At 39.5% G+C, this 21228-nt stretch overlaps 1 protein-coding gene across 2 annotated transcripts in view; it reads right to left on the bottom strand.

Annotated features, from left to right (window-relative positions):
- Positions 1–20164: 20164 nt before the first annotated feature.
- GPBP1 (GC-rich promoter binding protein 1) overlaps positions 20165–21228 on the bottom strand; it is a 69103-nt gene continuing 68039 nt past the window's right edge. For both annotated transcript variants that reach the window (XM_027605148.1, XM_027605147.2), the window contains one exon: positions 20165–21124. In XM_027605148.1, the coding sequence (XP_027460949.1) occupies positions 20966–21124 (159 nt within the window). In that variant the 3' untranslated portion in view covers positions 20165–20965. The remainder of the gene's footprint in view (positions 21125–21228) is intronic.

The raw sequence follows: 21228 nt of genomic DNA, 5'->3' as shown, positions 1-21228 counted from the left end.
TGACATTGCTTCTCTAACTAGGGCCCAGATTCCTGAGAGTCTCTGAGACTCTTTCAGGGTTTGTTCAGTTCACACTATTTTCATTATAATACCAACATGTTTTTGCTTTTGTCGCTTTCATTTTCTCATGCATCTGTAGTGTTTTCCAGACTTCATGACGTGATAATGTTATTGCTCTGCTGACTAATGAAATGTATTTGTAGATCTTGTTTTTTAAGAAATTTCTAAGGTAGTGAGGTGATTCGAACTTAGGATCTGCAGCATCCCTGAACCCATGTGCAAGCGAGAAGATTCTCTGCATCCCTAGGGACCTCTGCTCACCCCATGGTGCCTTCTGAGTGCCTCTCGGCTCCCACAGCTACCCCCCAGCTACCCCCTCCTCCTGCACCAGCTTTTCGTGCACCCGAAAGGGAATTCTCCTGTTTGCTAAGATTACATCTTGGCTGGTGATTCTGATCTGCTCCCGTACCTCCACACCAGGATCTTCCTCCCTGCCAGTGGTTGAGATGATCCTTGCTGCTATCTTTTTTGCCATCTACATGTGTGACCTGCATACCAAGATACAGCTCATCAACTGGCCTTGGAGTGATTTCTTCTGAACCCTCATAGTGGCCATCCTCATCTGATCACTTCCTCTGTTGTCCTTGCTGAGAGAGGAAGCCACTCCAAAATCGCAGGGGTACTGGGCTTCATTGCTGCGTGCCTCTTTGGCTATGATGCCCATACATCATCTTCCCCTAGAGGCAGTAAAGGTGTACAGCAGCCCCCACTGATGCCGCAGATGGCCCAGTGTAGGTGAGCTCCCTTCATTTCTCTCTGTAGCCTGCAAAAAACTCCTTCCCGCCCCTACAACACTCCCAGTCAACTCCCAGCCCCTTATTGAAGTAAAAGTGCCTTTATTGTGAGACTCTGTCTTCCGATCTGCCTCCTGCTGTGGCCATCTTTATGTATGGGTGTGCCTATGTCCCCTTCCCCACCTTCCTTCTTCAGTATCCAAAAGGAGACACCTGTTCTGCCTGGACTATGCACCCAGTTAAGCCACAAAATTACGGAGGAGGGAGCCTCAGATTTCAGATTCTAGGCCCCAGGTTGTGGTTCTGTGGAGGGATAAATAAATAGATTGTTAGAACATATATGATAATGAACAAATTAGTCCTTTGGTCAAAAAAAAAACTCTAAGGTAGCTGCTTTAGACTATGTTTGTGCATTTTCAGAGATTAACTCTGTTCTCTGTACTCTTACTGGGCTCTTTCTGGCTATCTTCAGTTATACTTGCTATGGTCTCTGCTCAGTATGCAGTAAATCACGATTTTGGAGCCCACAAGGTTTTCTTACACCTCTGTGGAAACAACACTATTAAATATACTCTGATATCTTATTTCACAATATTTTTTTAAAGATTTTATTTATTTATTTGAGAGAGAGAATGGGAGCATGAGGGGGGGAGGGTCAGAGGGAGAAGCAGACTCCCCGCTGAGCAGGGAGCCCGACGCAGGACTCAATCCAGGGACTCCAGGATCATGACCCGAGCCGAAGGCAGTCACCTAACCAACTGAGACACCCAGGCGCCCCTTATTTCACAATATTTTTAAATTCTTGAAGACTTTTCCTAGACTTTTTATATCTAAAATATCATTTTGTAACTTAATATTTCATCCTAAAATTAACTATGTATTTTTCTTATGTTTAAGGATAATTGGCTTAATATAGGGAGATTAAAAGACTGGTTTTCACAGTCCACAGCTGCACCATCTACACATAAAGATGTTGAAAGTATGATGAAAACATCCTCACCTTTGCTTTAAGGATATTTTTAACTTATTGTGCCTTATGCAGCAGAACACTTTCAAATAGTTTTATGGTGTTACTTAAATGGCAGCATCAGTTTGAGACCCAAGTTTAAAGAAAGAGTTTAAAGAAAAAGGAATGGAATACTGTACTGGGTTGAATTGTGTGCCCAAGAATTCATGACCAGGGGTGCCTGGGTGGCTCAGTTGTTAAGCATCTGCCTTCAGCTCAGGTCATGATTCCCACGGTCCTGGGATTGAGCCCCACATTGGGCTCCCTGCTCACTGGGAAACCTGCTTCTCCCTCTCCCGCTCCCCCTGCTTGTGTTCCCTTTCTCGCTGTGTCTCTCTGTCAAATAAATAAAAATCTTAAAAAAAAAAAAAAAAGAATTTATGATCATCCTGAACCTGAGGATGTCACTTTATGGAAACAGAGTCTTTGCAAACACAATCAGCTAAAATGGGTCATACCAGATTTGGTCCTAACCCAATGACTAGTATCCTCAGAAGAGAAAGCAAAGACATACAGACACACACAGGGAAAGGAGCCATGTGAAGATTGAGGCAGGAATTAGAGTTTTGTTGCCACAAACCAAGGGATGCTAAGGATTGTTAGAAACCACCCAAATATAGGAAAAATGAAGGAAGGATCCTCCCCTAGAGACTTCAGAGAGGGCATGGCCCTGCCATCCCATTGATTTCACACTCCTAGTAGGCTCCAGAACTGTGAGATAACAAAATTTCTGTTGTTTAAAGCATAGTTTGTGGTATTTTGTTAGGCAGCCCTATGAAACTCATACACATATTTTAAACATAGAAGTCATGAGCTCTTTAAAAGCCAAAATTTGTTTGTACCCGGCTTTCCCAAACCAGAAATATAGAAGCCACTGAAGCATCATACAGATCTTTCATATTGCACTGCCTGGAGAATACCACTGACTGGCTGAGAGGCTAACTTAAAGCCCTGGTACAATGGACATTGCCGAATACCTGAAAATTCAGTATAGAAGTCACAGGAGTGCCATTTTCCAATGATATAGTAATTCATCAAGTTAAAAAAAATTTTTAAGATTTTATTTATTCATTTGACAGAGGCAGGCAGAGGGAGAGGAAGAAGCAGGCTCCCTGCTGAGCCTGCTCAAGTTAAAGACTCCCCTCAAGTTAAAAATTTAATTGTAACATGAAGACTGAGTTAATAGCTCATCTTCCAAACTGTACTTGCCTGGGGCGCCTGGGTGGCTCAGTTGGTTAAGCGTCTGCCTTCGGCTCAGGTCATGATCCCATGATCCCAGGATCCTGGGATGGAGCCCTGCATCAAGCTCCCTGCTCAGTGGGGAGTCTGCTTCTCCCTCTGACCCTCCCCCTGCTCCTGCTCTCTCTCTCTCATAAATAAAATCTTTAGAAAAAAAAAAACTGTACTTGCCTTACAAATGGATGAATCTATAGATGTGCTGAACTTACTGTTTTGCTTATATTCATCTGGTAACTAGCACCAATTAATTATCAAAGAATATCTTCTTTTATGTGAATACTTGCCAACAAACACAAGTGATGCTGAAGCAAAGTACTGAATAAATTTTTGAATCACAGAGTTTATACGGCAACAATTTGTTGAACATTTGCACTGATGGTACAAAAGAAGTGGGTAAACTGCTGGTACTTCACTATGAACCAAGGTGGTGACACCAAACAGTATTAGTAATTATTCTATTTTTTAACTCCTAGGTATGTAACAGTAAGGGGGGGGGGGTATAAGATTCACTTAAGAATGTTCCACTAAGGGCGCCTGGGTGGCTCAGTTGGTTAAGCCACTGCCTTCGGCTCAGGTCATGATCCTGGAGTCCCGGGATCGAGTCCCGCATCGGGCTCCCTGCTCGGCAGGGAGTCTGCTTCTCCCTCTGACCCTCTCCCCTCTCATGTGCTCTCTCTCTCTCATTCTTTCTCTCAAATAAATAAATAAAATCTTTAAAAAAAAAAAAGAATGTTCCACTAAAGGGGTGCCTGGGTGGCTCAGTTGGTTAAGTGGCTGCCTTCGGCTCAAGTCATGATCCCAGGGTCCTGGGATCGAGCCCCACGTTGGGCTCCCTGCTCAGTGGGGAGCCTGCTTCTCCCTCTCCCTCTGCCTGCCTCTCTGCCTACTTGTGCTCTCTCTCTCTCTGTCAAATAAATAAATAAAATCTTGGGAAAAAAAAGAATGTTCTGCTAAAACAGTAAAAGTTACTGATTCTACTAGATTTCAACCCTTGAGTATATGTCTTTTTAATAGATATGCAATGTCTGTGATGCACATATCTAAGGCTAAATATACCAGGTCATGTTACTCACATTTTGCCATCAGAAAGTATAAGGCAGGGGGGCGGAGCAAGATGGCGGAGGAGTAGGAGACCTAGATTTCGTCTGGTCTCAGGAATTCAGCTGAATAGGGATCAAACTATTCTGAACACCTACGAACTCAACAGGAGATCAAAGAGGAGAGTAGCAACAACTCTCTGAACAGAGAAGCAACCACGTTCTGGAAGGTAGGACGTGCGGAGAAGTGAATCCGAGGCGATATTCGGGAGGATAGACGGCGGGGGAGGGGCCTCCGCCGGCCGCTTCTGGCAAGTGATAGAGCCGCGGAGCACAAAATCGGACCTTTTAGAAGTCGGCTCCTCTGAGGGACGTCGCTCCAGTGGCTAAGCGGGGGTGGAACCCTCGCTGGACAGTGGGGTCTCAGGACCCTCGGGGTCACAGGAAGACCGGCGGAGCCTGAGTGCGCCAGAGCTCCCAGGTATCGGAGCAGGGAAGCCAGCTGCAGAGATGGAGCTGAGGCGCGGGATCTCAGCTTGGGGTTGCCATAAACTGTGATCCGCGGCCCAGTCAGGCCACTGTTCCTCCAGCAGGGACCCAACAAGCGGCAGATCCGGGGAGACTCCCCTTCCTTCCCGGGGAGGAGCAGCACGGGAGCGCACCGCAGGGATCTGCTGGGTTTGGAGACTCCACACGGGGTCGGGTGCCACAGATACAAACGCTCGGTCACAGCCCGGGTGAGCACGGAGTGCGGCCGGAGACCAGGGACAAGGGAGTGACTGCTTTTCTCTGGGGGCGCACTGAGGAGCGGGGCCCCGAGTTCTCAGCTCCTCCGGGTGGAGAATGGGAGGCCACCATTTTTGCCCTGGTACTCCAAGCCTGTACGGAGAGCTTGCAGGGAACAAAATCTCCTGAGATCAAACCCAAGGAACTTGCTTAGCCCGGACCGACAAGGGCGGGGCAATTCAGCCTCCAGCAAAGACATTTGGAAACCACAGCAACAGTCCCCTCCCCCAGAAGATCAGCACGAACAGCCAGCAAGCCAAGACCAAGTTTACTGATCAAGGAGAACGGGAGAACTCCAGCGCTAGGGGAATACTGCACATAGAATTCATGGCTTTTTTTTTACCATGATTCATTAGTTCATCAAAGTTAATTTTTGTTAACTGTTTTTTTTTCTTTTTCTTTTTCCCTTTTACAACCAACATCTTATCAATCTCTTTTTAAAAAAAAAAAAACATTTTTTTTTTCATTTTTAGAGTCATATTTTATCCCTTCATAGTAGTTACCCTTATTTTTGGCATATATATATAAATTGTTCTCTCTTTAAAATTTTGAGATACAGTTTCTTCTAACAGATAAAAATATACCCTAAATCACTAGTGTATGGCTCTGTTCTAGTCTCCTGCCTGATCACATTCTCTCCCTTTTTTCTTTCTTTTTTTTTTTTAAATCTTCTTTCTTTTTTCAAACAACTTCTTATCTTATCAAGTCCTTTTATAAAATCTTTTATAATTTTCATCTTTACAGTCATCTTCTATCCCTTCATTGTATCAACCCTTATTTTGTACATATATGTCTTTCTTCCTTTAAAATTTTAGGAGGCACTTTTTTCTAACAGACCAAAATACGCCCAAAATCTAGTGTGTGGCACTGATCTATGCACTAGCCTGATCATATTTGATCACATTCTGCTTTTTTTGTATTGTTCTGTTTTTGTTTTTATCTTTTTATTTCTTTTTTTTTTCTTTTCTCTTTCTTGTTTCTTTCTTTCCCTCTCTTTTCCCCTGGTTTCAGGTCTTTTCGGATTGGTATACAGTATATTTGCTGGGGACGTTGTAAACCTGTTAGCATTTTGTTCTCTCATTCATCTATTCTCCTCTGGACAAAATGACAAGACGAAAAAAATCACCTCAGCAAAAAGAACAAGAGGTAGTACCGTCAGCCAGGGACCTACTCAATACGGACATTAGTACGATGTCGGACCTAGAGTTCAGAATCATGACTTTAAAGATACTAGCTGGGCTTGAAAAAAGCGTGGAAGTTATTAGAGAAACCCTTTCTGGAGAAATAAAAGAACTAAAATCTAACCAAGTCGAAATCAAAAAGGCTATTGATGAGGTGCGATCAAAAATGGGGGCACTAACTGCTAGGATAAATGAGGCAGAAGAGAGAATCAGTGATATAGAAGACCAAATGATGGAAAGTAAAGAGGCTGAGAAAAAGAGGGAGAAACAACTACAGGATCACGAGGGCAGAATTCGAGAGATAAGTGATTCGATAAGACGAAACAACATTAGAATAATTGGGATCCCAGAAGAAGAAGAAAGAGAGAGAGGGGCAGAAGGTATATTGGAGCAAATAATAGCAGAGAACTTCCCTAATGTGAGGAAGGAAACAGGCATCAAAATCCAGGAGGCACAGAGAACCCCTCTCAAAATCAATAAAAATAGGTCAACACCCCGACATCTAATAGTAAAACTTACGAGTCTCAGAGACAAAGAGAAAATCCTGAAAGCAGCTCGGGAGAAGAGATATGTAACCTACAATGGTAAAAATATTAGATTGGCAACAGACCTATCCACAGAGACCTGGCAGGCCAGAAAGGACTGGCAAGATATCTTCAGAGCACTAAACGAGAAAAATATGCAGCCAAGAATACTATATCCAGCTAGGCTGTCATTGAAAATAGAAGGAGAGATAAAAAGCTTCCAGAACAAACAAAAACTAAAGGAATTTGCAAACATGAAACCAGCCCTCCAAGAAATATTGAAAGGGGTCCTCTAAGCAAAGAGAGAGCCTAAAAGCAGAAAAGATCAGAAAGGAACACAGACAACATACAGTAACAGTCACCTTACAGGCAATACAATGGCACTAAATTCATACCTTTCAATAGTTACCCTGAATGTAAATGGGCTAAATGCCCCAATCAAAAGACACAGGCTATCAGATTGGATTAAAAAACAAGACCCATCAATATGCTGTCTGCAAGAGACTCATTTTAGACCCAAAGACACCCCCAGATTGAAAGTGAGGGGGTGGAAAACCATTTATCATGCTAATGGACACCAAAAGAAAGCTGGGGTGGCAATCCTTATATCAGACAAACTAGATTTTAAAACAAAGACTGTAATAAGAGATGAGGAAGGACACTATATCCTACTTAAAGGTTCTATCCAACAAGAAGATCTAACAATTGTAAATATCTATGCCCCAAACATGGGAGCAGCCAATTATATAAGGCAATTAATAACAAAAGCAAAGAAACACATTGACAATAATACAATAATAGTGGGGGACTTTAACACCCCCCTGACTGAAATGGACAGATCATCTAAGCAAAAGATCAACAAGGAAATAAAGACTTTAAATGACACACTGGACCAAATGGACTTCACAGACATATTCAGAACATTCCATCCCAAAGCAACGGAATACACATTCTTCTCTAGTGCCCATGGAACATTCTCCAGAATTGATCACATCCTAGGTCACAAATCAGGTCTCAACCGGTACCAAAAGATTGGGATCATTCCCTGCATATTTTCAGACCACAATGCTTTGAAACTAGAACTCAATCACAAGAGGAAAGTCGGAAAGAACTCAAATACATGGAGGCTAAAGAGCATCCTACTAAAGAATGAATGGGTCAACCAGGAAATTAAAGAAGAATTAAAAAAATTCATGGAAACAAATGAAAATGAAAACACAACTGTCCAAAATCTTTGGGATACAGCAAAGGCAGTCCTGAGAGGAAAGTATATAGCAACACAAGCCTTTCTCAAGAAACAAGAAAGGTCTCAAATTAACAATCTAACCCTACACCTAAAGGAGCTGGAGAAAGAACAGCAAATAAAGCCTAAACCCAGCAGGAGAAGAGAAATAATAAAGATCAGAGCAGAAATCAATGAAATAGAAACCAAAAGAACAGTAGAACAGATCAACGAAACTAGGAGCTGGTTCTTTGAAAGAATTAACAAGATTGATAAACCCCTGGCCAGACTGATCAAAAAGAAAAGAGAAATGACCCAAATCAACAAAATCATGAATGAAAGAGGAGAGATCACAACCAACACCAAAGAGATACAAACAATTATAAGAACATATTAAGAGCAACTCTATGCCAGCAAATTAGATAACCTGGAAGAAATGGGTGCATTCCTAGAGATGTATCAACTACCAAAACTGAACCAGGAAGAAATAGAAAACCTGAACAGACCTATAACCACGAAGGAAATTGAAGCAGTCATCAAAAATCTCCCAACAAACAAAAGCCCAGGGCAAGATGGCTTCCCAGGGGAATTCTATCAGACATTTAAAGAAGAATTAGTACCTATTCTCCTGAAACTGTTCCAAAAAATAGAAATGGAAGGAAAACTTCCAAATTCATTTTATGAGGCCACCATTACCTTGATCCCAAAACCAGACAAAGACCCCATCAAAAAGGAGAATTACAGACCAATATCCTTGATGAACATGGATGCAAAAATTCTCACCAAAATACTAGCCAATAGGATCCAACAGTACATTAAAAGGATTATTCACCACGACCAAGTGGGATTTATCCCTGGGCTGCAAGGCTGGTTCAACATCCGCAAATCAATCAACGTGATACAATACATTAACAAAAGAAAGAACAAGAATCATATGATCCTCTCAATAGATGCAGAAAAAGCATTTGACAAAGTACAGCATCAACTCTTCAGAGTATAGGGATAGAGGGTACATACCTCAATATCATAAAAGCCATCTATGAAAAACCTACAGCGAATATCATTCTCAATGGGGAAAAGCTGAGAGCTTTTCCCCTAAGGTCAGGAACGAGGCAGGGATGTCCACTCTCACCACTGCTATTCAACATAGTATTAGAAGTCCTAGCCACAGCAATCAGACAACAAAAAGAAATCAAAGGCATCCAAATCGGCAAAGAGGAAGTCAAACTCTCACTCTTTGCAGATGATATGATACTTTATGTGGAAAACCCAAAAGACTCCACCCCAAAACTGCTAGAGCTCATACAGGAATTCAGTCAAGTAGCAGGCTATAAAATCAATGCACAGAAATCAGTGGCATTCCTATACACCAACAACAAGACAGAAGAGAGACAAATCAAGGAGTCGATCCCATTCACAATTGCACCCAAAACCATTAGATACCTAGGAATAAATTTAACCAAAGAGGCAAAGGATCTGTACTCAGAAAACTATAAAATACTCAGAAAAGAAATTGAAGAAGACACAGAAATGGAAAAACGTTCCATGCTCATGGATTGGAAGAACCAACATTGTGAAGATGTCAATGCTACCTAGAGCAATCTACACATGCAATGCAATCCCCATCAAAATACCATCCACCTTTTTCAAAGAAATGGAACAAATAATCCTAAAATTTGTATGGAACCAGAAGAGACCCCGAATAGCCAGAGGAATATTGAAAAAGAAAAGCAAAGCTGGCGGCATCACAATTCCGGACTTCCAGCTCTATTACAAAGCTGTCATCATCAAGACAGTATGGTACTGGCACAAAAACAGACACATAGATCAATGGAACAGAATCGAGAGCCCAGAAATGGACCCTCAACTCTATGGTCAACTTATCTTTGACAAAGCAGGAAAGAATGTCCAGTGGAAAAAAGACAGTCTCTTCAACAAATGGTGTTGGGAAAATTGGACAGCCACATGCAGAAGAATGAAACTGGACCATTTCCTTACACCACACACAAAAATAGACTCCAAATGGTTGAAAGACCTAAACGTGAGACAGGAGTCCATCCAAATCCTAAAGGAGAACACAGGTAGCAACCTCTTCGACCTCAGCCGCAGCAACTTCTTCCTAGAAACATCACCAAAGGCACAGGAAGCCAGGGCAAAAATGAACTATTGAGATTTCATCAAGATAAAAGCTTTTGCACAGCAAAAGAAACAGTCCACAAAACCAAAAGACAACCGACAGAATGGGAGAAAATATTTGCAAATGACATATCAGATAAAGGGCTAGTATCCAAAATCTATAAAGAACTTATCAAACTCAACACCCAAAGAACAAATAATCCAATCAAGAAATGGGCAGAAGACATGAACAGACATTTTTCCAAAGAAGACATCCAAATGGCCAACAGGCACATGAAAAAGTGCTCAACATCGCTTGGCATCAGGGAAATCCAAATCAAAACCTCAATGAGATACCACCTCACACCCGTCAGAATGGCTAAAATTAACAAGTCAGGGAACGACAGATGTTGGCGGGGATGTGGAGAAAGGGGAACCCTCCTACACTGTTGGGAATGCAAGCTGGTGCAACCCCTCTGGAAAACAGTATGGAGGTTCCTCAAACAGTTGAAATTAGAGCTACCATTCGATCCAGCAATTGCACTTCTGGGTATTTACCCCAAAGATACAAATGTAGGGACCCGAAGGGGTATGTGCACCCCAATGTTTATAGCAGCAATGTCCACCATAGCCAAACTGTGGAAAGAGCCAAGATGTCCATCGACAGATGAATGGATAAAGAAGATGTGGTATATATACACAATGGAATATTATGCAGCCATCAAAAGGAATGAGATCTTGCCATTTGCAACGACGTGGATGGAACTGGAGGGTGCTATGCTGAGTGAAATAAGTCAATCAGAGAAAGACATGTATCATATGACCTCACTGATATGAGGAATTCTTAATCTCAGGAACAAACTGAGGGTTGCTGGAGTGGTCGGGGGTGGGAGGGATGGGGTGGCTGGGTGATGGACATTGGGGAAGATATGTGCTACGGTGAGCGCTGTGAATTGTGTAAGACTGTTGAATCACAGATCTGTACTTCTGAAACAAATAACACAACATATTTTAAGAGAAAAGTAAAAGAAGAAGATAGCAGGAGAGGAAGAATGAAGGGGAGTAAGTCAGAGGGGGAGACGAACCAGGAGAGATGATGGACTCTGAAAAACAAACTGAGGTTTCTGGAGGGGAGGAGGGTGGGGGGATGGGTTAGCCTGGTGATGGGTATTGAGGAGGGCACGTTCTGCATGGAGCACTGGGTGTTATGAACAAACAATGAATCATGGAACAGTACACCAAAACAAATTATGTAATATATGGTGATTAACATAACAATAAAAAATCTAATAAAAAAAAGAAAAAAAAGAAAGTATAAGGCAAATAAATTACACAAAACATCTAAGAGCAGCTTACATTATTTATGACTTTGAGATGAGTCACAACGAAAAATAATGAAAATTTTAAAAGTACAACCTAACAAATTTAAGACCACACATTCTAAGTCAAAAAGGACCATTACAGTCATCTAGGGCAAGATTTTCCCAAATGCAAGAAGTCCTTCAGAGTATCTATGAAAACTGGTCACCAAGCTCTTGTTTGAATACTGCTACTGCTCACTCCCACTTACAAACAATTTTGTAAGAACTCTAGTAAAAGATTTTTCATTCAGTGACTGGACTCTGCATCCTCCAACATCCTTGGATTGGCCCTAGTTTCTTTATTAAGGTAGCCTGATAGAGTATAAAGCACATTGACTTAGGAAGTTAGAAGACCTCATTCAAGTACCAGTGCATTCACATACTCACAGGAAGACTTTGGGCAGATTACTAACCTTCTTGAGTTTCAGCTTGTACAAATGGGAGTACTCATGCTTTCCACTTCACTCCAGCAAATGGTCTAAGGTTCTATAAAAACATGTTTAAAACTTCTTGGTAAACACATGTTTATCCATGAAATACACATTTAGAAAATTATCTTGCTAGAGTTCTTTCCACTGAGATACACAGAAAAAAAATAAAAATAACAAAAGCTAATATTGCTGAGTGGACTGTGTGCCAAACTCCCATAAAGGCTTTACATGTATTTTTTTTGAGATCGCTCCAAATACTATCCCATTTTACACTTAAGGAAATTGAAGCACATACAAGTTAGGTAATTCAACCAACATCACACAAAAACTACCCAATTAATCTCTTTTCCTAATACTTTAAATACTTGAAGACAGCTTTCTTACCTGCTCTCTACTTACCTCTTGCAAAAAAAAAAAAAAAAAATCTCTTGCTCAGAACAGCCTGGCCAGAAAGCTGGCCCAGAATCCTGGAGTCAAAGCAATTGATCAGTGGACCTTCTGAGACCCAAGAATGCCTATGCTAATCAGGTACAGCAAGACAAATACCCCTGAGCAGCCACCCAGCCAGCAATGAGAGACATTCCAGAAGAATCTAACCTCTCTTCATAATTACCTCCAAGTCAAAAAGAACAGCTTGAAAATTTGTTAGCAACTGCAATTTCAGTAGAACTCTTGTCTAACCAAATCAACAGCTAGAACTCAAGGCAAACAACAAATATTACTCTCAAATTTTTTCACTAAAGTCACATCTTAGAAAATAAATAAATGTGATTTTTATTTTTTAGCAGACAGACACATTTAAACTGGACCATCCAAAAAACTAATGTTCCCTTCAGAGCAGTGACATTGGTAGGCTCTGCACTCACAAACATACGGGACAGTGCTAGGCACTGAGAAGGCAGGCGCTCAATGTGTGAATGATTTTGGTGATGCTGCCATTGCTTAAAGCATTTTTAGAATACTTTTGGTTAAGTTCTCCAAAGTCAAGACATATGTTTAATTATCTTTGACAGTAGCTCTTCTTAGCCTTAGAGGTCACTGTTTGACAAATTGTAGAATTCCTTCGTCCTCTCAATTGTGAGATAAACCATAGAAAAGTGCATAAACCATGAAGAATTTGAATACATTTTAAATGTAAATTCAGTGTATTTTAGAAGTACCTATTCAAAGAGAAGTTTTTGAAAAATAAATGTTTTTCAGGTATTCTGAAATGTGCCTAGCTATCTATACAAAGAATCCAAGACTTAGCTTCCCTAGACTTAGTTGTATGGATACACATATATGGGTTAAATAATCATGTTTCTTGAGGCAGGGCCACACCTTTTTATTTTAGGGTTTCCTCATTCACTAACACTACATTATATTTATGGTAATTCCCCAAAATTATTCAATTATTGTTTTTTAGTAAACTTTCAGATTTACTTTGGACAAAGAAGAGAGAAAAGGCTTACTTATTAAGAGAGAAAAAGTATCTTCTAAGAAGTATCTTAGAACCTCATTTTTCTTAAGTCATTATAGAAGGTATTACTGATGGACTGCCTTGGGAAATCTCTAATGCAGGCCAGATCCTTGTTCAACTTTCCCCCAACATGCCAGGAATCATTTGCCTCTTTCATTGCTAACACACACGCCTCTACACAGACAATTCTTCACCTAAAGTCACACCTGGAATGAGGCATTAAGTTAACCCTTCCACCTGTCCCTGCAGGGGTTTTTTGGCTTTGTTTTTTGTTTTGTTGGGTTTTTTTTTTCTTTTTTTAGTAATCTCTATACCCAGTGTGGAGCTCGAACTCATGACCCCAAGATCAAGAGTTGCATGCTCCTCCAACTGAGCCAGCCAGATGCCCCCATGTCCCTGCAGTTTTAAGCAATTATGTTAATGGATTTTTAAAGCTAAACAGAAGGAACACTGAGTCTGGCGGTCCAATTTTAATGTCTTTGATAGTTCCCCACTGCTTGCAGAGTAAAATCAAAGTTTGGTCAACATGGTTGACCTGGTGATCTGGTCCCTGCAGCCTCACCTCCATCTCCTGCTCCTATACTTATACTGAACTCCGTAAGCTTTCCTGAACCTCTATGGCTGTAGCATGCCCTTGCACAGGCCAATTCCTTCGCCTAAAATTTCCTTCTGCCCTCTGTGCCTTAGTAAATTGTTATTCATTAAAACCAAGCTATGATACCCTCTGGAAAGCCTTCCCTGAACCCTCTGACCCTGCCCTATGCTAACCCTATACACTACACATACTTGAAAACTCATTTGCAATGTTTTTCCTACCAGGCTGTGATCAATTTCAGCACAGGGGTTATCTTTTTTTTTTAATTTTTTTATTGTTATGTTAATCACCATATATTACATAATTTGTTTTGGTGTACTGTTCCATGATTCATTGTTTGTTCATAACACCCAGTGCTCCATGCAGAACGTGCCCTCCTCAATACCCATCACCAGGCTAACCCATCCCCCCACCCTCCTCCCCTCCAGAAACCTCAGTTTGTTTTTCAGAGTCCATCATCTCTCCTGGTTCGTCTCCCCCTCTGACTTACTCCCCTTCATTCTTCCTCTCCTGTTATCTTCTTCTTTTTCTTTTTTCTTAACATATGTTGCGTTATTTGTTTCAGAAGTACAGATCTGCAGCACAGGGGTTATCTTTATTCTTTGTACTTTCAGCAGAGAGCCTGGCCTAGCAGGCCCTCATTTTAGTCAATTTATGATTTAACTTGAGAATTTGCAGATTCAAGAAATATTCACTATTAGTCATTGATCATATTTAAAATGTCAACTAGTGTAGGCTTCATATGTATACTTACTCTCCATCTTCAATCAGATGCCTTCTTACCCAGGTTGGCTAAAGCAGGCGATTTGAACTTCAGATCCAGTTAGCAGCTGTTTAGCCCTCATTAGTTATGGTCACATTCAGTCCTTAAACTGCAGCAACTTGTTCCTTATTCTGTGGATTTGCAGCCTATGTGGCACCTCTGGCATGGCTTAACTGCATTATCACCTTGCAGCCTCACTAGCTGAGGAAGGGGTTTCTGAGATCTAGCTCCTGGGTTCAGATTCAATACACTGATTCTACCTCTTTCCCCTATTCAGACATGCGACCTTTCCCTCACCTCCACTCCAGAATTTCAGCACTGGCCTCTTCTCTGTGCCTAGTTGTTAGCCTGATGCACGCACTACTGAGAGACTTAACTTCACCACTTGTCACTTTCGGTCACCTGAGCTATCATCTGGGTATTGTCTCACTGGCACCCGCCGGACTTCAAATGCAAGGACCAAAACTCGGACGGGAACCTGATGCCTTGGAATAGCAACTTGCAATACCAAACCTTGGACCCGCACTTATTTCAAAGCTTTTGTTCCATTTTATGTCCTATTAAGAGATGCTTTTGGTTCTCACTGAATTCATGTTCAGAGCAGAGATGACATACTCTTTCCAAATACCTCTCCATCACTTCAGAGAAAAGCTCTACTTTTGACCACAGTCTCTTTCTTTAGAATAAATGGCCCCTATTCTTGTTGGCACAAGCCAAATGAGAAAAAGTCAAAACTTCTAACTTTATAAAAATGCAAAGTAGAGAACGCTGGCAGAGTAACAAGTCAGGAAAGAAATTACTTTTAGAGGAGAAAGGGAAACCAGGGCTGCCCTTTCAAAAGCGTCCCCATGATTTACTAAGATTTTCCCATTTTCTCCCTAAAATACTATTGTATTGCACCGATAAATGTGCACTTTCCAGTGTGATTCAGGATGCAATATATATGATCCTGTGTGGACACAATACTACAACCATGTTTACCAAAAGGGGCAAAATTAATCTTTTAAAAGCTAGGCAATTTCTAAGACTGAAAGATCATCCTGGTAATGGTGTAAAGATTAAATACCACAGCTCTTTCACTTTAAAAAGTTTACAAAGAAAGAATCGGTCCATAATATTTAGAATCATCAGCAAACTACCGCCCCGAGCTGGCCAGTTTATTGCAGAAGACATAATCCATCCATTTATGTATTGTCTATAGCAGGTTTCATGCTACAGAGTGGTTGCATGAGATTATATGGTCTAAAATATTTATCTACCCTTTACAGATTTACAGATACCCTTTACTAAAATATTTAGTATCTACCCTTTACCCTTGCCAACACCCAACTCAGAAAAAACCTCCCAAAATGAAATGCCACACATCTTAATAGGTGCCATGAAACTTCTATGCCTCTATTTGGGCATGAGACATGGTCTCTATTCTCCTTACTTCTCAACACATAGGTTTTATCTATTCTGCAAAATGACTAACTCTACAACTCATTTCACCAAAATAGTAAAAATTGCTTAACAATGTCAGGACATTACATCCAGATTTAAGGGGAAAAAACTCCAAATAAATTTTTCACCTCTGGGGATTAAGGAGTGCATTGTTGTGAGGAGCACTGAGTAATGTACAGAATTGTTGAATCACTATATTGTACACCTTAAACTAATGTAACACTGTATGTTAACCATGTTCTAATTAAAATTAAAAATTTCACCTAACCAAATGAACTCCTTGTAAAGCAACATCTACTTGTTAACAGTATTCAGACTAACTGAAGGGAAATTTCACTGAGTTAATCAATTGCTAGTTTGCCCTTCTCTCAGTCGTTAAAGAAAGCCATATTAAAATGGAATTAAGGCTATGACAGCAAAGTATATTCCCTACTGAAAAAAGCACTCATATCTAAATAAAAATGCCATTACAGGATCATAAACTTCTTATGCTAAAGCTGACACGTATAAGCCTCAAATCAATGTCCTCTAGACTCACTGAGCTTGTTCTCATGATAGTGCCCATTTAAGGGTAAGAAGCCAAAGAAAGGTTATTTCCCTCTCATCACAATTCAGCAGCCCATTATCTGGTCATCTTTAGCATCCCAGAAAAATGAAAAACACATTGAAAGCAATGGAGTCAAACTCCAGCTTAGAACTGTTGAATAGCATGAAATGATGGAACTGTTGGAGGCAACTCTAAAGATTTGAAAGCACTGAAGGCCATCTTTGTAATTAGTTCACAAGGACATGATTTACCATTAAAGTGCAATGATTACATTTCAGAAAACTGGTAAACCTCTAAAGATTAAATCAAATTATCAAGCTTAGTTCATAGCTCAACATAACACCAAAAAAATGAAGCAAACAGCTTAGTCTTAATTCATGGAGAACTCAACCAGATGCTTCTCATCATATACAACCATTTGGAATAGGATCCACCTGTTTAATCTAACATGTAATTTTAAAAACAGCACTACAGGGGCACCTGGGTGGCTCAGTTGGTTAAGCGACTGCCTTCGGCTCAGGTCATGATCCTGGAGTCCCGGGATCGAGTCCCACATCGGGCTCCCTGCTCAGCAGAGTCTGCTTCTCCCTCTCACCCTCCTCCCTCTCATGCGCTCTCTCAAATAAATACTTAAAAAAAAATAAAAATAAAAACAGCACTACATGCTCCTTGAAGCTTTCTTGAGTTAACATGGTGTTAAGCAGTGAAAAAACAGCTAAAATTTATGCAGCAGCTGCTACTGTGTGCCCAAGATTTACACCAGGTGCTCTTAATGATTTTCATCCTCAAACTCTTTAGGATATGAACATCTAGCAGTGTTAAGTATCTGGATTAAGGTCACAGCTCATAAGAGGCAAAGCCAGTTCTCAAATCACTTTTTTTTTTTTTTTGGATTTTTTGAAGCTTTCCGGCGACACCAATGTGCAGACAAGTTTGGGAACCACTACTCTATGGGTTCTTACGCACACCAAGAGTTAGGACACTGTTGCACTGAACATGAAGCAGAAGTGTTCTTCCAGAAGACCTTGTGATTTAACATACTATAAACTTCAATCACTGTCCCAGATTAAGTTTCTACAAAACAAATACTACATTAAGGGTAGGTGGAGTGAACTTACAGGATTAACTGCACAATTTGTCTCAACAAGAAAAACTCAATTACAAAACCTTTTAAAGTAGGTAATTACTGAATTACACATTTCCAAACTCTTAACTACAAACTTTTCAGGTCCATGTGTCCCAAAGTGTCCATATTCTATATCTTTTGTTGGAGCATCAAACCTTTTTAAGTTCTAGCATGCAGCCCTTAGCAAGGAAATAACATTAAGTAGCAAAATAGTATAACCGAAGCTTCTCTGCAGTACTTTGGAAGGCTCTGGGGGATTTTTCTATTTCTGCCCCCCTAACCCCACCATGGCCAGGTGGCCATTATAACCTCCAGAAACATAACTGTTCAAAAGACAGTCATAATATCTAGCTCTCAATTAGTGATATCCTATTACTTAAAAGCCCTAGCAATGTATCCCTAAGTTTATCATGTAACTGAAAAATAAAAATTAAAATCCCACTTGAAAGAAAAACTTCGAAAGGGTGTGCCTTTTCCAAATCCAGGTACTTAGATTCAAATAAAAGCACTTAATAAAACATCTTTTATAAAGTTATGAGTAGGAGATTATGGAGTATCCAAGTAGAATGTGATGTCAAGTTAACGACAGTTTTTTTGAGTCAAAAACAAGTCGTTTATGACATATTCCTAAGTTTAAAGTATGTTCATATAACCATATTCTAACAGTACATAATAAACATTAGCAAAAGGAATTTAAAGTATTTGTTTATAGGAACCAGGCCCTTCAAGACACTAATTTTTAATAGTTAATATAAATCTGATTGATTCAATCTGATTTATTTTTAGGTTAACACTTCTACATTTATTTCAACTTTAATAGAAATAGATTTATGGAAATATAAATAATTCTAATCCTTAATATAAAGCAAATAAGATACAATTTTTGAAATACTATTTTAAACCCATTACCATAAGAATTTTGCTCATTAATTACATTTCATACCAAAAAGGGGGGGGGGGGAGTGCTGAGAGAAGGGAGGTAGTAATGAGGGAAGGATTACAAAAAGGAGGGGACACCAAAGAACTTCTGGGGGTGACAGGTATTGTTCACTCCCTTGATTGCAGTGATGGTTTCACAAGTCAAAGCTTATCAAATTATATTCAAGTGTGTAGTTTACATCAATTTATAGTTTAATAAAGTCGATTGTAAAAAATAATCTGCTGCCGAGAAACTGAGTATGAAGCAGCCCAAAGTACTTTTTTTTTCAGATCCTTTTGTCTTTCTTCAGACCTTCACGGCCTATTCTGAGTTCAACAATTCCACACTAGATGTGCAATTTAATTAGTTTCTGTACTTATGAGCTCCCTTTCAAACAATATGGTCCAAACTCTTTACCAGCTACCCATTATTCAGAGAGCAAGTTAAAATTACACTAAGCTTTATTTCTATTGAAATACTTTGTATGGATCCACCCACTCAGTAACCAAACTTGTTGCTATCATTTAATAAGAATAACCACACCACTGCACCTTACCATGCTTACTAAACACATTCGATATCAATGCCATGAATGCACAATAAACATTACTTAACTGCTGATGAGAATTAAGGCCAAAAAAAAAAAAAATTATCTGAATATAAAGCAGAAGATGCCAGAAAATTTTTCTTAAGAAATCTCTTCTGAAAGCTATTCAGTGGAAACAGTTAAGGTAGATTTTTAATGTAAACCACATTTCTCAGGTCCCTCCCTTCTAGCTTATGGTTAGCAAATACATTTCCCATCTGATAGATTTCATTAATCTGTTAAACAAACTGTGCAATCTAAGAGTCCCCCAAACATTCATTATGTGATACTGACAAAGCTTTGTCAAAGCATACTTGTAGATGTAATAGTACATTTAACGCTAGGTGACTGGACTGCATTGTGGTATATTATAGAGTAAGAATCTATTTTAAAAGGTAACTTTAAGACCTACTTAATACTTTGTTACCACTCTAACTCATCCTCTTAGTTTTGTGGGGATGAAACTGTGCTTTTGTTTTAATTTCCCCATCACCACCAGTCTCAGTGTGAACAAAAAAATCTGGCTTCTCTTGAAAGCTGGGGAGTTTGGGCAGGATCTTGAGGTAGAAAAGCAAAAACACTGCAGCCTTCTGAGAAAATACAATTTAAAACAAGAAAAAACTCTGATGATTAGCTTAATCTAACGGAAAACCTACATTCTTGCTCTGAGATTACACCCTTTACAAAATCAGCATATAATTTAAACATGGATGCAAATGGAATGAGGAAAGCTATAAGCAAATGCAGGTAAACAAAACCAGAAAAATCGAAATACAAACATACAGAGCCAAATTACTCTTCCAGTCAGCAATGAACAGTAATGATTCTAAAATATGCAAGTGAAAAATAAAGTGACTATTTAACAACATTCATTTAATAAACTTGTTAAGCATTTGATAATAAAAAGGATTTTTTTCATAACTTTCTTTTTGTAAAGAAAGTAATCAGTATAACTTTGTTTTAGTAAGTTAATAAAGCATATTGTGTTTAGAAACCAAAACCTCGAACAGTACTAGAGAGAACAACAATATTCTGAAAATCCAGTTTATTTTCCATGTGCGGACAGATCCAGTCAGTGTGATCAGTTTTTCTGCATGTGTAATAATTTATCAAAATAAGTTTTCCCACAAGACTCTTCCATCAACTCTGAAAGTCCTGGTCTGACAACATATCCAAATAAAGTTCTTGAAAATCACCTCTTAAAATTTGGAAGAAAGTGTGTCAAGTCTTTCCTGTAACGTTTACCGAACTACAAATGGCTAAAGAGCAATTTATGTTTTAAAAGGTGACTAGTACAACACTTGAGTTCAGGAAATTAATGTTTTAGTGCACTCTGCTCCAGTTTTAGCCAACATGCTACATTGTCCTTTTGGGGGCGGGGAGCACAAAGTGGACTTGAAGATTTCCATTGTACGAAAAAGATAGAGGACTCTGCAAGCAAAACAGTGTAAGCTGCCTTTTTTCTTAAGACCTGTTCGACATTTTAAGACAGAAGCTTTGCAAAACATTACACAATTTTTTATTATTAAATGAGAAAATCTCATTTGTTACATCGTCACATTGCTAGTCAGAGAAATGCTGCAGTGATGAAGAAAGTCAATGTTGGATCAACCAAAGTCCTCATTTCTACAACATTCATTTACAAAGAAATAATGTTCAACACAGCCCAACACAACATTCTTGGTTTTCTTCATAGTGAAGTCCCTCAAAAAAAATCATCTTCTAATGGGGTATTTTACTACATAAATTATAGTTCTTCATTTTTACAATTCACCCCAAACTGTATGAGAGATGTATCACACTAAAATTTCTAAAGCTGTTAGGAAATCCTTCACACATCGTCATCATCTGATGTGTCACTGCTACTTGTCTCTGTGTCATCATTCTCAATAGTGGGTTTGAAAGTGCTGTTTTTCCAGGGTCCAAACTTGAAGTCACAGATGAGGCCATTTTTCAAAATACCATTTTTCCTCAGACCATTCTTCTGTAACTAAAATATCAAAAATAAATATATTAAATAATCTACCCTCCAAGGGTTACTTATAAATTAAGAATACTGTAATAATTCAATGTTACCATGAATACATTAATAAA

The sequence above is a fragment of the Zalophus californianus genome, chromosome 5 (genome assembly GCF_009762305.2).
Source record: "Zalophus californianus isolate mZalCal1 chromosome 5, mZalCal1.pri.v2, whole genome shotgun sequence".
Classification (NCBI taxonomy): Eukaryota; Metazoa; Chordata; class Mammalia; order Carnivora; family Otariidae; genus Zalophus; species Zalophus californianus.
The sequence above is the reverse complement of the archived record's forward strand: the minus strand, read 5'-3'. Positions and strand labels throughout refer to the sequence as shown.